General features: G+C 37.2%; 1 protein-coding gene across 2 annotated transcripts in view; it reads left to right on the forward strand.

The window, feature by feature from the left end:
• The first annotated feature begins 2,677 nt into the window (after positions 1-2,677).
• kcnk12 (potassium channel, subfamily K, member 12) overlaps positions 2,678-20,988 on the forward strand; it is a 38,969-nt gene continuing 20,658 nt past the window's right edge. The window contains exons 1-3 of one of the 2 annotated variants that reach the window (XM_056232654.1): positions 2,678-2,987; positions 3,247-3,332; positions 3,412-3,827. In XM_056232654.1, coding sequence (XP_056088629.1) covers positions 3,503-3,827 — 325 coding nt within the window. In that variant the 5' untranslated portion in view covers positions 2,678-2,987; positions 3,247-3,332; positions 3,412-3,502. The other variant, XM_056232655.1, reaches the window with a different exon arrangement.

Below are 20,988 nucleotides of genomic sequence, written 5' to 3' on the forward strand. Positions count from 1 at the left end.
GGATGGATGGATAGAGATGGATGGATGGATGGATAGATATGGATAGATAGATAGATAGATAGATAGATAGATAGATAGATAGACATACAGATAGATAGATAGATAGATAGATAGATAGACAGACAGACAGACAGACAGATAGATAGACATACAGATAGATAGATAGATAGATAGATAGATAGATAGATAGATAGATAGATAGATAGATAGATAGATAGATAGATAGATAGATAGATAGATAGATAGATAGATAGATAGATAGACAGATAGATAGACATACAGATAGACATACAGATAGATAGATAGATAGATAGATAGATAGATAGATAGATAGATAGATAGATAGATAGATAGATAGATAGATAGATAGATAGATAGATAGATAGATAGATAGATAGATAGATAGATAGATAGATTACTCTGCTATATTGGTTAACATTTGAGAGCAACATTATTTAATGTTGATTAACTCAATTTCATGTATTCAAACGAGCCTTATATCAGAAGTGAAGCTTTGAGTTAGAGTCCAGAAGAAGGGGATGCTGGTAATCTGATGAATCGGGTATCATGTCTCCCCTCGAGTAAAATGGGGTTAAGTGATTGTTTTCAAGGACACAGTGGTGAAGAGATCTGTAATCACAATCACTCTCGTTCGGGCGACCTTCTCCTTACTGCAAGTGATTTATTTTAAACCTTTGTCTTTCCATCTGTAACTGTTAGACTTTACATCTGTACATGTGGTTAACCAAACTGTACAAGGCTGTCATTATTTATTTATTGGGCAGGTGCTTTTAGCCAAAGCAACATACAATTCATTCAATCTTCCCCTCCGCTCTCAAATCTCATGCTTTTGTTAATATTCAAATCTTTGCCTCATGAATGGGACAGGCTGACATCGGTAACATGTCCTACTTTTGTCATTGAGACTTGCATGTCTCATAATCGCCACGTTTGAATATGCACAAACATGAATGATATGTGACAGAGGGGAATATTTTCAGTGCATAACAATTTAAAATTCACACATTTGCAAGCACTCAATGATGTTCTTATTTGTTGTTGTATTTGAACTTGACAGTCACTATTACTCACTAATAATTGAGCTTCTTTATGTTTAAACTTGGTCAATCAACTTGGGGCTTGCAAACGGTTCTGTTGTTCAAACTGTTTCATGTCCCATCTTATCTCAACACAGCCTGATCACATACTGTTCCCTTCTAAAATGCATCTACATGTTTTCCCCCATCCGATCAATATAAACCTGGAGTGAAAATATGTGTGGAAAAAAAGCAGCTTTGGTATTCTAAACACCTCATTTTGTGTTTCACAGAAGAAAAAGTGGCCACACTTTAGATTAGCGTCCAATTCTCACTATTATTAACCAACTATTAACAATGACTTTTGCCTCAATAAACTTATAATTACTGCTTATTAATAGTTAGTGGTAGTTATTAAGTTTGGGTATAGGATTGTGGGATGTAGAATATGGTCATGCAGAATAAGGCATATATAAGTAGCTACTAATAAACAGCCAGTAATATGCATGCTAATAGGCAATTAGTTAATAGTGAGAATTGGAACCCTAAACTAAAGTGTTACCAAAAAAGTCATTAGTGTTTGGACAAACGGCGAGTATATGATACAATGATTCTTTTATGAGTGCACTATTCCTTTAAGTAGATGGTGCTCGTTTGGATTAATCAGTAATTAGTAACTTAACTACAGATAGCATGCAATCTGTTGTGTAGAGTATGACCTGAAAGACTGATTATCTAGCAGTTAACACTTTGGATTTTTAACATGCCAGGCATTGCATTGCAGTCAGACTCATCTAATTCTGTCTCGGGACTCACCGTTGGCAGTGGTGATGCTGGCCACAGGTAATTATGCCATTGATTAATTGTCAGAAATAACAAGCCCACCTCTTCCAGTTACCGCGGTGCGCTCGAGCGGCTCTAATAGGGCGCGCGGCAGTTGTAGTAGCGCGTGCCGCATAGTTTCCTCGTGATTTGTGGGGAGACAAGGCAAGGTGTGGGTTAGGGACATGGACTTACTGAGGGATTGAATCAACATTTACCATTATCACGTTATTGTCGACAAATTTCACCTCATCGTAGATGTTTTTGGCGCTCCCATCTGATCTCGTGAGTGTTTGTGTAAAAAGGGCGGGAAAAGCACTTTTCAATTCAACATCGAAAAACTAAAATGAATAAAAAGATTTTAATAATTCAAACATCAGGACGGAATAAATGAGATTTCTATAGCTTTTGTATAAAGACAGGCAAAGTAGAAAATAACATCAAATGAGAGTCAAATAGCCTAACAAAATATAGACTGTATTTTCTTGGTAGCTATATAGCGAGAAGGAAACGTGACGTAAAACTATGACTGTTAAAGAAAAAATAATTGGCTATAGATTTAATATCCTATATTAAATAACTTTGTTAAAGGTCAAACTGTTAAAAGGCATCTAACTTTGTTAAACGTCAAGCAGGTAAAATAACAAGCACTGTACGTCAACAGAATTACTGTAGTGTAAATCATCATAGTTGTTCTATGCGCACAGATTTGATCTGAAGATCAGCCTCATTAGGACTGCGGGCATCAAACATCCCACAGCGAATAGACTGGAGATCTGCCTCACACACACACACAAAAGTGCAAATGGCTCAAATGGTCACTAAATGTCTTTATTTGCATTGACCCCGCTGTATCTTTCACTGAAGCAAAAATTAATGTGATTCACGGGACGAGAGATTTTGCGCAGCGACCCAAAGGATGATCTGGATGCTTCATCCGCAACATGGAAAAGCAGGAGAACACACTGCTGCTGCATCCCTGCAATAAAACACAACCAGGAGTCTGGGAATTTCATCGGCTGAGGATTTTAGCCTGTAACTGAGCAATTTAAAGGTGGATTTATGTGGACAAGCAATCCATGGGATGGAGACGGAGATGGATGTAGAACTACTTTAATGAGCGCGAGGGTGAGTCTAGTTATTTAACAAACTATATGTACTAAAGCGGATCCACAAGTGGGGTATCTGATGGAAATGTAGCCTTTGAAGTATTTGTGCAGCTTATTTGGAATGCAACAATATAAATAAAATGCATAATTGTTATCCTCGTGCGTTTCTTAAACAGAATGAAGCAAAATAAAGAGTATAAACTTGGAAAGTTAATTTTCTCTCTTTTCCAAAAGTTATCGTGCTTGTTTGATAGAAATATATGTGCAATATCCTATAGAAGACCGGAGTGTCCAAAAGCAGCAGCAGCAACAGCGCTATAGAGGATCCATGTCACTGACAATGGCAAATGGATAAATGAAGCTGGTAAGCGTCTTAAAATAAGGCTTTCTCTGATCTAAAACTTATCTGAAGTGTGTGATACATATCATTAACGTTATGCTAGGAGGTCTCGGGGTGTCCTCAAGAAGCAGGTGTAGAGGATCCATGTCATTGCATTGGTCGCTGTCCACCGCGCCGGTGGTGCTGAGATCTGGATGATGCAGGGCTGCCGCTCCCTTCACATTAACGAAGACAATGGGCGCTTTCTGCTGCTCGCGTTGCTCATCATCGTGTATTTGCTGTGTGGCGCTGCGGTGTTTTCCGCCATCGAGAGGCCGTCCGAGCTGCGGGCACACGGGCGCTGGAACCGGACCCTCCTGAACTTCAGTGACACGTTCAATATCAGTTTGCAGGATCTGAGCTCCTTCCTGAAAGAGTACGAGGTTGCGATTGCTGCTGGAGCTCGGGTCGATGCTCTTCGACCCAGATGGGATTTTACAGGGGCGTTTTATTTTGTTGGGACAGTGGTGTCCACTATAGGTAAGTCACCAAAATGCATGATTTTCTTTAATGGGAATAATTATTCTTAATAATTTTTTTTTATCTTCTTGGGCAATAGGAAAAACGATTTCAGTGCTTTTCTTAAAATTACATGTTTGCTAATGTTGGCTTTATGGTAACACTTTATTTTGATTGTCCCTTTTGAACATTCTGTTGACTATAAGTAACTTTGCAACTCTCAGTATTAGTAGTATTATCTGCTAACTCTTTATTTTGATGGTCCCAAACAGATATTCAACTGACTATAAGTAACTTTGCAAAACTTATTCTAACCCTACTAGTCTACTAATATTATACTAACACCCTAATGAGAGTTAGTGGACATGTGGGTGCAATGTTTCTCATATTTAACAGAATGTTTTAAAGGGAAAATCAAAATAAAGTGAAACCGGCTTTATTTCTTCTACTGATTACGAAAGTACAATGGAAGTTGATCAGGACAAGGGCTTATTTGCTGCCACCATATAGGTCTCAAATCTCAATAGTGCTAGCACATATTCAAACTTATTATTTATAAGGTCTTGATGGGCCAAATTTGAATATGCAAATGTATAAATTAAATGTGAGAGCTGTGGCTAAACTAGGGTGATATTTTAAATAAATAATGGTTTTCAGTCTGTAACTTGCTTAAAACTATCGTGTGATGAATCATAAGGACTACGTTTATGATGCTTTTGTTTTTCCCTTTCGAGCTTGTTGGTATAAATCACTGTCCACTTTCATTGTATGGGAATGATATGTAAGAACAGTCTCTTGTGTTCCACAGAGGAAAGTAAGTCATAAAAGAAAGCATGAGGAAGAATAAAAGATATTTTATTTTTGGGGTGAACCATAAACTAGTGGTGAACAAGAGCAATTGTTATTTTCTTCACATATTTACTGTTTAAAAGCATACATATATTTTCCCCAAAGACTGATATCAAATGCGATCTTAATGCTCGAGCAGGATGGATTCTGATTGGCTATCAATGTTTTTATCACTCATCAGCTGGGAAATTTTTTTTTCTGCAAGTGATTCCTATATTGTTCCTCTGTGTCGTTATCGTTAAAGTTGTGGACTCTATTGCATTTGGAATGATTTTTAAACTATATCTTTATCATTATAGTTATCCTCCTTGGTGTGAACGGATGGACTTTAACACTGTATACCTAGAATAGAACTACAGGACACAGAAATGAAAAAAAAAAATACAGTCAGCAAGTGCTATTTTTATTTGGCAGCAACCGCCTCTGGCTCTTTGCTTGACCCCATGACCTTTCATTGAATCTCACAGCGCACTTCTGGCTTGCCAAGACAACATTTCCTTGCTCTCTGCAGAGACTTCACTTTTCCATTGGCATTTCCCCAGCATAAGTCCTCTGAAGAGCAATAAACACCCTCTAGTGTTGACTCTTTCTCTCGGGCACCAGGCGGCCAAGCCAACTCCCTGCTGGACTTCTGCATTCAGGACAAACCCTCCGGCTTGCAGTTTGCTGTGGGGCTCATGTCCCAAAAACCAAATGTGCTGATGCCCACATGTCCTGGATAACATTTACCCGGTTATAGGTCACTAAAGAGCAAGTACCCCTTCGAGGCAACCCCCTGGTTATTGTGTATTTGCTTCCTACAGCCCTTGGCTCCTGTTTTACACTTTCCATCGGCAGTGAATAATCAATGGCCTTGCACTTTGTAGTTCTTTCAACTCAGAGTAATGTATTCAGCAGGACTGTCACTGTACGCTTCATGCTACCTCGCATGGCACTCAGTGGTCGCCTTCGCAGATGAAAACTAAAGCGAATGGGTGCCGTTCTGTTTCAGGCTCCTCCTCATATATTGTTGTTATTTCCTTTAGCTTAAAACCGTCAGGATTCACGTCGGGTTGCACAAGCCATTTGTATGTTCTTAAATAAATTGGAACATAGTCCACAATAGAGGCTTTGTAACTACTAGCTAGTTTGTAAGTAACTTTGTACTTAAAGGGATAGTTCACTTTGAAATTAATGTTTGGTATGTTTTAGCTTACCTCAAGGGCATCCAAGATGTAGGTGTCTTTGTTTCCGCAGTAGTTTCAATTTTGATATTTTTAGGTCAAACCGTTCTTGTCTGTCAGTCATATAATGCAGGTCTATGGTCACCACCTCAAAGAGCATGCACAGAGAAGTCCAAATTAAACATGATTTAATGACTCGTAAATGTAAGTACACATTGATGGCCTTAGACACGAAACGAGCGGTTTGTGTGAGAAAACGAACAGTATTTATATCGTTTTTACCTCTTGTAACCACAGCCACGTCCAAGTGATCTGAGGGCGAGGGCGCTTCGGTCTGCGCAAGCGCCGGAAGTGATCTCTCGCGCGTGTACGTCACTCATTGTTTACACAGAACAGAGATTGTAGGTAAGACGGCTAATTAAAAATGGTACTAATTTGCGCTTATCCGGGATGTTTAAACCGTCGTAAAAGAAAACAATTCACAGTGAAAGGTAACACTTCCGAAATCTCTGTGTAAACAATGAGTGACGTACACGCGCGAGAGATCATTTCCAGCGCTTGCCGGAAAAGACCGAAGCGCCGGCGCCCTCAGATCACTTGGACGTGGCTGTGTTTACAAGAGGTAAAAACGATATAAATACTGTTAGTTTTCTCACACAAACCGCTCGTTTCGTGTCTTAGGCCATCAATGTGTACTTACATTTACGAGTCATTAAATCATGTTTAATTTGGACTTCTCTGTGCATGCTCTTTGAGGTGGTGACCATAGACCTGCATTATATGACTGACAGACAAGAACGGTTTGACCTAAAAATATCAAAATTGAAACTACTGCGGAAACAAAGACACCTACATCTTGGATGCCCTTGAGGTAAGCTAAAACATACCAAAAATGAATTTCAAAGTGAACTATCCCTTTAATTTGGTTTCACCATTTGTTCTTAAGGCAGAATGTAGGTTGTAAGTTTGGAAGTTCAAGTCTGATTGGCTGGTTTTATGTACCATGTTGATAAAAATGAACAAACTTTGAGGAAAAACTAATCATTGGATTTATCAAAGTTTGCAGGTTTGTTGCAAAGATACTCATAGACACTCGGCTGAAAGTAAGCTTGATGAACACCAGCAGAACTATATTGTTTAAATGAGAAACAGCAATTCTTATCAAAAAGTCTTCACAGTTTGTAACTTTTTTTTGTAGAGCATTATCGTAACTACCCTTTCAGATTAACCGGCCTCTAAACGAAATGTAAAACAAAACGAATGTGGCTTGTGGATTTACATTCTGGCAGGCAAAGGTCTGGCTCTACAGGACTACTAAAAGCAGCACAGTCTAGCAAGTATAATTCTGCTTTATTTACCAACTAAGCTTAAATGAATGTGTATTTTGTGCACTGATGCGTCTCCATCTTCCTTTCATCTCTGTGGGAAGTCTCTATATACCTCCCGCCTCCAGAAGAGCTTCAAAGTCAGTGAATGAGAGGAGCTTTGTCATGATGGGGTTTTTCTCAAACACTTCTTCCTCATCTAAGCGAAACCCTCTGCCATTTCACACACACCGAGTCACAATCAGACTGAGACATTATAATGGGGGAAAACATTTATTCACAGATGCATCATTGATTCAATCAATTATTCCTCAAACAATAATGATAATCTGAATTTTAAAGTGATTATTAATCATTCTGTTTGTCGGAAAACATACTCAGGATACAAATTAGTGCCGTACAGTGTGCAACAAACTGTTTACACTGTGGTGTTTGTGCAGTCAAACAGACACACTTGTCTTCACGTGAGTTTATTAAGTCAAGTCAAGTCAAATATATTTATATAGTACTTTTCACAATACAGATTGTATCAAAGCTGCTTCACAGTTTCAATCAAAACAACTTAACAGTGTTTGTTTATTACTGGAAAAGACATCCAAGTTTGGTAGAGCTGATCAGTGGTATGATGGGTCATTTAATTTGAATATCCCCAACTGAGCAAGCCAAAGGCAACAGTGGCAAGGAACCGAAAAACTCCATCAAGTGACCTGATGGTGTCCTATTAGTTTATTAGTACTTATTTGAGTAAGTACAATACAACTGTCACCTTAAAATAAAGTGTAACTCAACATGTTAAAGGAATTGGTAACACTTTATTTCGATGGTCCACTTAAGACATTCTTCTAACTATCAGTAACTTTGCAACTGCATGTCAGCTAGCGGTCATTAGAGTATTAGTAGACTGTCTGCTTAATATCTGATAACACTTTATTCTGATGCTCCTAAACAGACATTCTACTGACTATAAGTAACTTTGCAAGTATGTTAACTTATTCTACTAATCCGAACCTAATAGTCTACTAATACTCCAATGACTGCTAGTTTACATGTACTTGCAAAGTTACTTATAGTTAGAAGAATGTCTGAGTGGACCATTGAAATAAATTGTAACCAAGGAAGTTAAAGGGTTAGTTCACCCAAAAATGAAAACTCTGTCAGTAATTACTCATCCCTCATGTTGTTCAACCCCGTAAGACTTTCGTTCATCTTCGGAACACAAATTAAGATATTTTTGATTAAATCTGAGAGCTGGATCACTCCTCCATAGGCTTCTAAAGGGATCGAAACTGGCCGGCCCAGAAGTTATGAAAGACATTGTTAAAATAGTCCGAGTGACTACAGCGGCTCAACCTTAAGTTTATCAAGAGATGAGAATACTTTCTGTGCGCAAAAAACAAACAAAAATAACAACTTTATTCAACTATTCATTTCCTTCTCTGTGGGCCGTGATACAGTATTTCACGTAGTGTAACAGCGCAGCGCTTCTAGGTTGTACGTCACACGCATCACACACATGACCAGCGTCGGCCAATAGTGAGCCTGCGTGTGACGTACAACACAGAAGCGCTGCGCTGTTTCACTACGTGAAATCTCACGGCCCACAGAGAAGGAAATGAATAGCTGAATAAAGTTGTTATTTTTGTTTGTTTTTTGCACACAGAAAGTATTCTCGTCGCTTGATAAACTTAAGATTGAGCCACTGTAGTCACTCGGACTATTTTAACGATGTCTTTCATAACTTTTGGGCCGGCCAGTTTCGATCCCCTAGAAGCCTATGGAGGAGTGATCCAGCTCTCAGATTTAATCAAAAATATCTTAATTTGTGTTCCAAAGATGAACGAAAGTCTTACGGGGTTGAACAACATGAGGGAGAGTAATTACTGACAGAGTTTTCATTTTGGGGTGAACTAACCCTTTACTAAAGACATTCAGTGCTCTTAAGGAACTGGAACAGTGTAATTGAACTGAGTAAATTGAACTTTTTTATTATATTACATCAACGACCATTCAAAGGTTTGGGGTCGGTAAGAGTTTTTAATGTTTTTGAACATCAACAGCATTTATTTGATGAACAAAAAAACAGTAAAAACAGTAGTATTGTGAAATATTATAAAATATATATAATATATAAAATAACTGTTTTCTATGTGACTATGTTTAAAAATGTCATTTACTCCTGTGATCAATGCTGAATTTTCAGCATCATTACTTCAGTCTTCAGTGTCACATGATCCTTCAGAAATCATTCTATGCTTTTATTTGATGCTCAAGAAACATTTATGATTATTATCAATGTAAAAACAGTTGTGCTGCTTAATATTTTTGTGGAATCTGTGATACATTTTAGATTTTTTTTATTAATAAATGTCTCCTTGTCGAATACAGATTTTTTTTTAAAGAAATACAGTATATAGCCTATATATATATATATACTGTATTTCTTTAAAAAAAAAAAATCTTACCGACCCCAAACTTTTGAACGGTAGTGAACATGAAACCCCAAGGCAGATTTTGTGCAAAGGCAGCATAAATGTACTTACATTGAACATTTGTATAACTTTTGTGCACCACCAAAAAAACCCAAAAAAACAAGATGTTGATTGACAACCAACGTTTTTAGGATGCTTAATTTAATTTAGAGTCACAGCGCTTGATTTGACCTATTTATTCTATTTCTGTTCGTGGTTGTGAGCTGACATATTTTGGTCTTCATGCAAAATTGAAGTATTCGAGCAGCTTCAGCTCGGGGTGAGAGGAATCTGTGTAAGACATGCTCTCAGTTGTGTGTGATGCAGAGCTCTGGAGACGTTTCTGCAGGCTACAACCATCACTCATCACTCATGTCAGCAAGACAGGAGAGCTTCATTAGTGCCCAGACACTTACAACTGAGAACGCATGAACAGGTCCGATACTATTAATAGAACCACTGTTTATAAATTATTAACCTTACTTGCCTGTTTTTGTTCACTTTGTCATTTATTTCATTAAGGAGACACCAACTAAACAGCCTTCAAATGCAGAGCTGGATAGTTAGATGTCACGTGTAGTCTAGTATAGGGGTTTTCAATCTTCCAGATGCACACATGTGACTATCCTCGTGCAAGTGTCCCCCATCCTAAAATAAATACATTTCCCTTTAATTTTATACCAGTTTCTACATAGAAACATTTATATTATATATACGTGACAATATTTTCCAAATCATATTTAACACATTTTTATAATAGTATTTTTTTTACTGTGTTATGTTACATTATTACACTTTTTTCATGTGCTGTTAGATGTTTTTTTCTGTACTGTTTCTGTTTCTGGCTTCTGGAACAAGAACAAATGTAAGGCGGGGCTTGATTTCGTCTTTGGGGAATTGATTGGACGCTTAGATGGTTGTGGTTTGCTATTGGTGGATCTCATGTGAGTGACAGGTTGCTCCGCCCTCACGCCAGTAAAGAGATGTTGTTGCGGGGGGAGGGGAAGGTATTGTTTTTGATTTAAAAAATGTATGGGCACATGAATTAAAAAATGTACACAGATAAAAAAAATATCATAAATACTGCAATGATATAAACAACTATTTTAATTTCATTGTGACTGTAAAACTTTTATAAGTTTGATTTATTTTAATCTAAATTTTATTTATTTTATTAAATTTAATCCTATTTTTTATCTTTTCCCATTTTTACACTGGACCCGGACCCAAGTAAGATGTTTATCGTGTTTTATTTTGAGAACAGCATGAGAATGAAAGGTTAGAAGTCAGATAGGTTTCATATAAGTCACATTTGTTTCTTCTACAGTTCCTTAGGAGAAATAAAAGTAGACACAAACGAGTCAGGTGATTTGTATTGTTGTTTATTGCAAAAGAATATTAGAGTTTAATGTTTTAGATGACTGTCTGAATGATGAATGATCAGTGTGTGGAGGCGACTGCAGTGTGCAGTGTGTATAAATATGGCCTTTGCTGGCTCCTCTAGGAGACTTGTTTTGCAGAATAGACAGAATGGAGTTTGTTTCAATCATGCATCAACTTTATCTTAGATGTTTTTTTCCTAAAATAACATAGACATAGTGTCGATTGTTATGATAACGTAAGAGTAGCTATAAATTGATGTGGATAGCAGCTTTTTAAATGAGAATTGTGTGAGTTCACAGGGAGATTTTATGAACTAGGGAGATTTTATGCAGACTTTGGTACCTTGGCAATTTGAGATTTGACATTTTTTTTCTCAAACATCCGAGTCTCCACTGTTTCTGAAGCTCTCCACTTAATCTTACTGCCATGTGGGAGCAATTGAGATATAAGGAATAAGGAATTTTATCCCCAATGGGAACTAAATGAACAGTTTTTGGCCTGATATAAAATTATGACACTAGTGTTTGACTGTTGGAACATTTTATCAGACTCTAACAGTTATATAAAAGTCAAAAGGCAAGTTGGCAAAAGCTCAAAATGAGTTGACGAAGCAGTTTTAAATGAGTCTGGATCTGGCCATCTCCTGTTTTTGACCCGTGTGATGACCTATTGGGTTTGGTTGGAGGAAGATGATAGGTCAGATACGTACAGTAGCCTATTACACGCCTGTCCGAACAGAGACTGATTTCTACAGAGTCTCTGGAGAAGACACGTCTGTGAGTCCCACAAGAAGAGGCATGTTCCAGATTTCCGCAGTTTATCCTTCCTCTGTTACATGAGGGTTTTAGGATGGATATAATCTCTTCTTGTCCGGTTTTACTTGATATCGTAAGCCTTGTTAGTATATATGTGTAGAGATGCACCGATATTTAACAACCGATTTTTTTATCATTTTAAATTCATCAGCATATCGCCTATAGCTGAAAAAGGCCAATGCCGATGGTTTTTATTTCTTAACTGCGTGAAGGCACTGAGTTGAATAATGTCTGTTGCATAATTTTTCCAACGTTTTTCATTGGCTAAAAATAGTTCCTAAAACAAAATGAAACCTGTATAAAATATAATATACGGACTGCCTGGTGCATCTGTAACTGTCAATGTCCCGATGACGACAGGGCTGCATCTTCACGAAAGTTTACACACCTGTTTTTAAGTCTTGCCAATTTAAATATTCAAGCGCAAGAAAATATGAAAGAGAATTTAATTTGATACTCGCTTTGTGAGAAGTTTTGTGTGCACACACATCCCGGAAAGCCGTATTTTAGACCGCACGCAAATACTGAACTGAGTTCTCTTACGCTTGAACTGACAAATTCACACCAAATTGTTAAAATGCTCATCATGATGAGTATCCTAGTAAACACAAGTTATGGCTTAAGTGAACGTAAACAGTTGAGAAATAAAACGCACGTGTGTATTAGTATATTGGATCTGTGCAGCTCTTAAAGTGACAGTAGCCTAATTTTTAGGCTGTCTTTTTTAATGTTAATCAAACAACAAAAGACCAACAACAACAAAAAAATCACACTGCTCTTGACTATAACTTTTGTAACTTAATAAGGATTAATATATATATTTAATTTATACATCAGTGTTATCTTACATTTGCTTACTTTATTTAATATCTGTCCTTGAAAACTATAGACCTGCCTGAAAAGCACTGTTTATTTCATATCTTTGTTCTGATTTGTTATGTATTTATTTTTGGCCCGTTGATCCAATCTATGTTCAATGAAGATGATTTGATTATGCAACAATAAACTAGCTAGTATACCTTAAAGCATACTTTTTTGAACTTTGCTCATTTAAAACATGATTTCATTTAGGTATGACTGACAAATATGCGTCCAATTAAGTTTATTATTTATTTTGAAACTGTGCAATGCAAATGGGTGGAAATTGTATCTGCAATTCAAATATGCAAATCTTAAATTTAGGCCTAAACACAATTTTTTTGATTGTGTTAGTAAGACCATGTCTTCTTTTTTGGGGTGAATTTCTCCTTTAACGCTGTTTGACGTCTGTCTAGGGGATTCCCGTTGCAGCTCTTCGTTTTTCTCCAGTCCCTCTCTCGTGTCTTCTCTCCTGGCGTAGTAATCAGTGCAGTTGGCTCGGGTTACACCACGCTTTGATTGTATCATGCATCATTGTCTCCTCAGCGATGTTCTCTTTCTCCTCACACTCATCTATCAATATAACCTGCTCCGCTAATGCAGAGGAATGATTCCCTCTCTTCCCTGTCCCTCGTATTTCGCTCTCTCTCCTTTGATTTCATTGCACTCAATCACACACTGTTTGCACTGATGGACTTCACTTATGAAAAAGGGACTTATGATACATTGATTCGCCATCATTATGCATTAAAACATCATCTGTGTCAATGAAAAGCATGTTTCATTTAGAAGGGGAAATGTGGTTACCAAGCTGTCTTTATATAATACAGCGAGTGCAATGCTGGAAACAGAATGGGATAGTAGTAGTGTTTTGCTTACTGTATACTGTAAGCTGTTGTCTGAGTCATATTTTGAAAATAACATACATATTTGTTGTTTTTGTGTGCAAAAAACTTTATTAACATTATAAGTGAACCTCAAGAAACATAAAAAAAAAAACACCCATGTCATGACCCCTTTAAACGTCATTACTCTGAACAGATAAACTCATCTAAGCACCATTACCCGCCTTATTGAGTTTACATATTGCATAGACTCATTGCACATTGTCACAATGCAGCCTTCCTCTCAGTTTGCTCTGTGGCACTTTTTGGCAAATGTCATCCAAGTTTTCCAAGCATAGAAAATGTGCATATCGGCTCAGTCTCTTCCATCTCAGATAGGGGATCCCCGAATTTAGTGAATCAGGCAGTTAGGGATACTAACAGAAAATAGGGTTGTTTGCCAGGGATGCATCAGGAACGATTCCGAGAGAAAGATAAAAGAAGTTGTGACCCAAATTGGCGTGGACCAATATTACTTTATTTTATTTTTTATTAATTATTTTGATTATTTTAATTTCTTCTATGTAAAGCACTTTGAATTACCATTGAAATGTGCTATATAAATAAACTTGCCTTGCCTTGCCTTGCATATTGTGCATAATAAACATGCTGCAGGCTGCAAAAAATACTATAGTAGCATAGTATGCTGTTCTGAGTAAAGCCAAAATTTATAGATCTGCTTATCATCAGATATCCTGGAGAAGAGAGCAGCACCTTCTCTCTCAGTCTGTTGTCGGTCTCTCTCTCTCTCTCTCTCTCTCTCTCTCTCTCTCTCTGATCTCCTGGGTCGCTCTGTAAAAACAGAGGGCTGGAAAATGTCAAAGTTAAAAATGGAAGAGGGCGTGTATCCACATAAAAGGCATGTGTGCTGTTCTCACCCGTGTGTCCTCAGCACAGACATATCTGAATGAGATTTGATGAGACAGAATGTGATTAAAGAAGTGTCAAAGTGTCAATATATATATATATGTTTGATCTTTGGGTGAAAATGACATGTTTTTTGGGGTGACCTGGACATGGTCTTGACAGGTTTGGTGAGATCTATGCCCTTTATATTATAATGAATGAAGACATGGGAATTCTTATGTTATTTTCTGGAAATACTGGAGATTTTCTTACCATTTATTATGATGCATTTTAGTCACTCTGAGCAGTAATTTAATTTGACTAGTCTGATTCATGTCCATACAAAAGAGGCATAAATGTAGATCATGTGACTGTTGCGTTGCTTTCACCACCGGTACGCTGTTTTATGTTCGTTTATGTTGTAAATTTCATTTAGCCTTTTAAAACTGTCTATCACGTAGGGTATGTGATATATTCCATCACAGTGGATGAGAAACTGAGTGGCTGAGAGTATATGGATACAAACTGTTAAAGTCACAATAAAATCAAAATGGACAATTCCTACTTTTTTATGGAATATTGCTAGCCTGGTTAAAACCAGACCATTCTCAGTTGTAACTGAGTTATGGTCTGGCAAAGCGTCATAGACAAATCATTTCCAGAGGGGCGTCACCAACGGACGTGGCGGATAGACCTAAACCCAATCAGAGCGATGAAGGAGATGACGTATGCAGAGCGGCGGAGACACATCTCCGAGTGTTGTTCTTTGCTCGGTTTTTAACAAAAAGGAAACGTTCAAATGGCTTAAAACAGACGCGATAGCTGATTGGAACGAGTGATGTTCGACGGCGTCATCCATCTTTGTAATGTAGGCTACAAAATCTGCTTCAAAATCCCAGCGCTGTCGTCATCGTGTAAAGCCCGCCCCAACGCTTCTGATTGGTGCCGCGATTTCGGCGGATTGGAAATGGGCTTGAATGAGCTCTTTGCCAGACTAACTTTCAGAGCAAATCTAAATTTGCCAGAAGTTGTCTGGGTTTTCCCAAGAATATTGCTGTATTTAGTATAAATGATTTATCCGTGCACATCATCATTCTTTTCATATGCCCTCGACGTAATCTTTAATTAAAATAATTTCCCCTGCCCTGACAGCAACATCTCTTTTCTTCTATGATGATGTGTTTACTGGCGTGAGGGCGGGGCAACCTGTCACTCACATGAGATCCACCAATAGCAAACCATCCAATCAATTCCTGTTGGACTAAATGAAGTACATTTTTTCCTGTTTGAGAAGCAGTTTCACTCAGAAATAAGAAGACAAAAGGTTTCACACGGCACTAAAACATTTTTTTCCATCTTTTATCCTGTAGGCACTTAATGTAAATGCTGAACTGACAACTGGTTTCCAGTGAACAAAACCGATATTCTTTCCAATCTTTGCATTTTTTAGCCTAACAACTTTTGTATACATGCATGTGCACACAGACAAACACAAACACCCACACGGTGACAAATCAGTGTCAGGAACAAATGCCTGTCCCATTTGTACATTTATCTCTGTCCTGCATCCTTTCTGTCACCCTTGATCCATGTACGTGATCTGGCCTGGCAAACACACAAAGGCTGTAAATAAATCTCAATGCGGTGTGTTCCCATCTGATTCCCGGCCAACAGAGAATAAATCACACACAGCACAGCATATACAGTATGCTCTGTAGACGACAGATTTGTTTAAGTAAAACCACCGATTTGTTGCTGTCACAGCATCACCCACAGATCAAAACATAGCCTCAAACGTCCCTCTCTAAATACACACTCCCCATGCTTTTTGCCTGAAGTATTACTATTCAGAATAAGGCAGAAGCTGAAATGAAACACAAATCTCATCAGTATCCAGCATACTGACTTGATCAGAAAGGTCAGAAGAGATTTTACTCAGCACTTTTATAAAAAGCCAACAATCCAACATTAAAGGGAGAGTTCACCCGAAAAAAGTAATGGAGTGAATATTTACACAAAAAGCAAATAAGCCAAGGCTGTTTACACCAACTCACACACCAATGTGTGATTGAGCCGGATGAAATTATAAAACAAGTCCGACTGTACTTAGAACAAAATCCGCCTTTTTCCAAACTCATTCTTCTCCCTTTTCCCATCACATATCAGCTTGGAGATTTAATAGTGGGAATAAAGTGTATGGTCAGGTGTAGGGATGCTTTGGTGCTTATCATACAGAAAATAGATTCTTCCCTTGTTTTACTTTTGAAACTAGAACTGATTACACAAGATGTTGTTTCATTCATTCAAGAATTAAGACATTTTAATTGAAAGGTTAAGACTCACTGGGATAAGATAAGATAAGATAAGATAAGATAAGATAAGATAAGTTAAGATAAGATAAGATGTTGTATTGATAACTAAGCATATTTTATTGGATCGTCCTGGTTGTAATGCTAGACGACATATTTTAGAAAGAACTTTCCTAGATCCATTAGATTTCAGTTTGAACTTTCTCTAAAACATCTACTTTTGTGTTCCAAAGAATTATATATATATGTATATTTATATATTGTCATACTGATTGGAATGAGGGAGTGTGTTGTGTTTCCAGAAAAGCACTCCATGTTTTTAAAGTTGTAGTTTGGTAAATAAACACCTGAAGAAACACAATCTACACAATTACAGACAATTATACTGAGGTTTAGTGGCTTGATTAACCTTTATGACCGTCTTGTAACTGCTAAAAGTGGCTAAAGCTTTTTGGTGTGTGTGTGTGTGTGTGTGTGTGTGTGTGTGTGTGTGTGTGTGTGTGTGTGTGTGTGTGTGTGTGTGTGTTTGTGTGTGTGTGCGTGCTGGAGGATGGCTTGTTTTTGCAATATTCACCTAAGTGGATTTTCTTGTTAAAAATGAATCCTCGATTGCATTTAAGGGCTCAGTATTAGGCTGCACTTGCCCTGCTTCTGTAATATAGTACAGGGTCATTACTAAAGCGCTCAGGAGCTTTGCAGATCCTGCACTTCTGAGCATTATTGAAACTTTTACCATCTTTTCATCAAATTTAAAACCGTCAGGAGATTCGGCTTGAGAACTCTGCAGTGCGTCAGCATTATTCTTCATATATTGGACATGGTGTTCCCTCATGTGCCGGTGTAAATTTAGATGTGTGTGTGCTTCACAGAATCAAAGAGCTTTTGTATCTAGTCTGAGCAAAGTTAGTCTCAGCTGGCAGACATACGGACCGTCACAGCCCATTACTGGCCGTCTGATGCTAATTGCAAACAAAACTGGAAAGCGAAATTATTATTATTATTTTTTTGCACTTTTACAGGTTTTTGTCCGGGGAAACGAAACTGTATTTAAAAGGTTATATATTACGCTGTTTTTTATTTTTTTTATTTTTTACAAAGAAATGACCAGTAACACAATGAATTAAATGTGATTTTCTCCCCTGTGATCTTGGTTTTATTTACATCCTTTTTTTTTTTTCTTTTTTTTTTTTTACAGTGTATAAGCACATTTGAGAAAGAGTTAGTCCTTGGATTTGCTCAAGTTTGTGAAGTTAATGCCATTAAATCTCTTATATGTTTTAGATATTATTCCTCTTTTATTTTAAGATAATTCAAATTTTTATTTGAGACAAACAGGGAAATTAACCAAATGAAAGGAGTTCATTTCCCTCAAATATCACTGCAAGTTCATTGTACTTAATAGAAAAAAGTTAAGTGAACTCAATAAATGATTATATTAAGCTGAACCTAAACTGAATGAGTTGCAGCAGATTTCTAGTTCCCTGCATGATTTCCGTCGGATTGCGTAAGGAGAATAAATGTTGAAATTGCTTTCGCGGATGATTAATAAAGGGAAAGACGTGTTGGTGTTTAATCTTCTGCTATGTTGGGATTTATAGGGGTTTCTCCTATATATTGCAGTTTTATAGGTCTTGGTGAACAGTATAGAGCTTTTGGTTAGATTGAGGATGGACTGCAAAATTTGAAGACTACGTTATGGACACCTTTTATTTCAGTCAGAATGAAATCATTTCGATTGATGAATCCGAACGTAGTTTACATGAAGTCTAAATAAATGTGTGTTTACATGCCACACGCTTCAAATCAGATTTGACTTAATATGATGTTAATCCAATCAAAATGCATGAGTCAGCTTAATAACTATTTAAATTAAGTTGCAATTAACACAATTTGAGTTCTGCCAACTTATTAGTGCTTACAGTGCATGCTTTTCTATTATTCTCTATTATTTATCAGATAAATGTGTTTGGTCCCCTCTTCTTGTCTTAGTGGGAGATTCTCCGCCAGGATAAGCTTAAGATGTCCTAAGAACATTTCTGAAAGTCAAATGCACCACCATGACATCATCTGAAAGGGTCAGTGGTTATCTATATTACGAATTAACTGGTGATGGATAGACACATTTTTCTTAAATGCAAGAACTATATGTGTGGTGTTAGCCATTAGCTTTGACCTTTTCCCGGCTCTCCCTCTCTCTGTTTCACTTTCACGTTAACTCAACCATGTCTCTGTGCTTACGTCTGCAAAATATCTCCGCCTCCTCTTAATTTATGAGCAGCGCCGTCGATCGAGTGCTCTCCACTCCTACTGGGAAAGAGACGGATTTTCGGAGCGTGTCGTGAGCGCTATCAGAGTATGAATGACTGTAATTGGCTCTCTAACGCATGATGTGTTTTGTATGCTGTGCTCATTGAGTCATATAAAAGATTTTCGGCCGATATAAGTGCTTTTGTTTAGCCTTTAGAAAACACCCAGAGGGGCAGGTGTGTTTGCTCGGGGAAAGTGATTGTGCAGTTTTACTGTGTCTTTGTTTAAACAGCGTTTTTTTATATATAAAATGCCTAGCAGACAAGAATGGATAACTCTCACAAAATACAATTGTGCAGAGCACCAGATCTCCAAGGCATTCCTGTTTTTTTAACAGGCTCTGCATCCCACTCATTGTGCTGGGAAAAGCAGAGAGAAATTTATTGAGAAACTCTCATAGTAAAAAAACAGCATGTGTTTTGTTAAGAATAATGTGTATGTATATTGTATGTTTTTTTTCTAATAAGCCACTAGAGACACTGTGATATGGATCTTCTTTACATTAGAGATGAGAAACACTGTAACATACTGACATGAATTCCCCAAAATCATGAGTATTTTTGTCTTGTTTTCTAGTTAAAATATAAAAAAAATACATTAAACAAGATTCACGATTATATTGTATCTTTGATACAAGAATTATGTCTCACTGCACTGACAGATTTTTTCCCTCTCATCTAGTTACAGAAATACACTATTGTTAAAAAGTTTTGTTTAATGTTTTTGAAAGAAGTCTCTTATGTTCACCAAGGCTGCATTTATTAGGTAAAAAAAAATACAGTAAAAACAGTAATATTGTGAAATATTATGGCAATTTAAAATAACTGTTTTCTATGTTAATATATTGTAAAATGTCATTTATTCCCGTGATCAAATCTGTATTTCCAGCATCATTACTCAGTGTCACATGACTTCAAAAATCATCCTAATATGCTAATTTGCTGCTAAAGAAACATTTCTGATTCTTATCAATATTGGTTAACAGGTGTGCTGATATGTTCAGGAACAGCATTTATTTAAAAAAGAAATCATTTGTAACATTATAAATGTCTTTACAGTCACTTTTAATCAATTTAATGCATCCTTGTTGAATAAAAGTTTTTTTTTTTTTATCTTACTGGACCTAAATTTTTACGGATCCTAAAGTTCTCAGAAAATCTTATCTTGTTTCAAGAAATTGTATATATTTTAGGGGAAATAAGATTTCAAAAAGAATAATTAAAGCATAAAAAGTAACTTTTACTATTTCTCTGCATAAAATACCTGCATGGCCTACTATTTTTGTGCATTATACAAGACAATCTGGATCTTTTTGTAAAATAAATCCTAAATCACAATTCTGTTTTGTAGAATAAATTTATTTGCATAAATAAAGGACATGAACCTTTCCAGTAACTCTGGGATTTATAACTTCACTTCTACAGCTAAGATAAAATCTGTCTCAGCCAGCCTTTCCTCCATGATATATAAACATATGTCATAGACCTGAGTAATCCTCTGACAGCGTACTGCACAAACAACTGTAAAGTGTCTGTGGCAAAACAAGTCTGAGTCGATAAGGGAATAAAAGCGGAGAGAGAAGCAGCGCTGCTCAGTTTCTCCACAATAAATCAATAGAAGGGACGACTGAGACGTTGAGCTCGCCTCTGTATATCGTGTGTAAAATTAAATACTGAAAGACACTCGAACAAACCAGGCTGTGTTCAGGCCAGATGGCCACTAACAGGGAAATATCTAATACAGGAGAAGCATCTCCATTTGTTAGCAGTTGTGGTGAATCTGGACGCAGAGCTGGGATTGGTTGAGCAGAGCTGGGATTGGTAGAACAGAGCTGGGATTGGTTGAGCAGAGCTGGGATTGGTTGAACAGAGCTGGGATTGGTTGAACAGAGCTGGGATTGGCTCTTGGTTGAGCAGAGGTGGGATTGGTTGAGGGATTGGTTGAGGGATTGGTTGAGGGATTGGTTGAGCAGAGC

The sequence above is a fragment of the Rhinichthys klamathensis genome, unplaced genomic scaffold (assembly GCF_029890125.1).
Source record: "Rhinichthys klamathensis goyatoka isolate OS25496 unplaced genomic scaffold, OSU_Roscu_1.1 h1tg000352l_1, whole genome shotgun sequence".
NCBI classification, from domain to species: domain Eukaryota; kingdom Metazoa; phylum Chordata; class Actinopteri; order Cypriniformes; family Leuciscidae; genus Rhinichthys; species Rhinichthys klamathensis.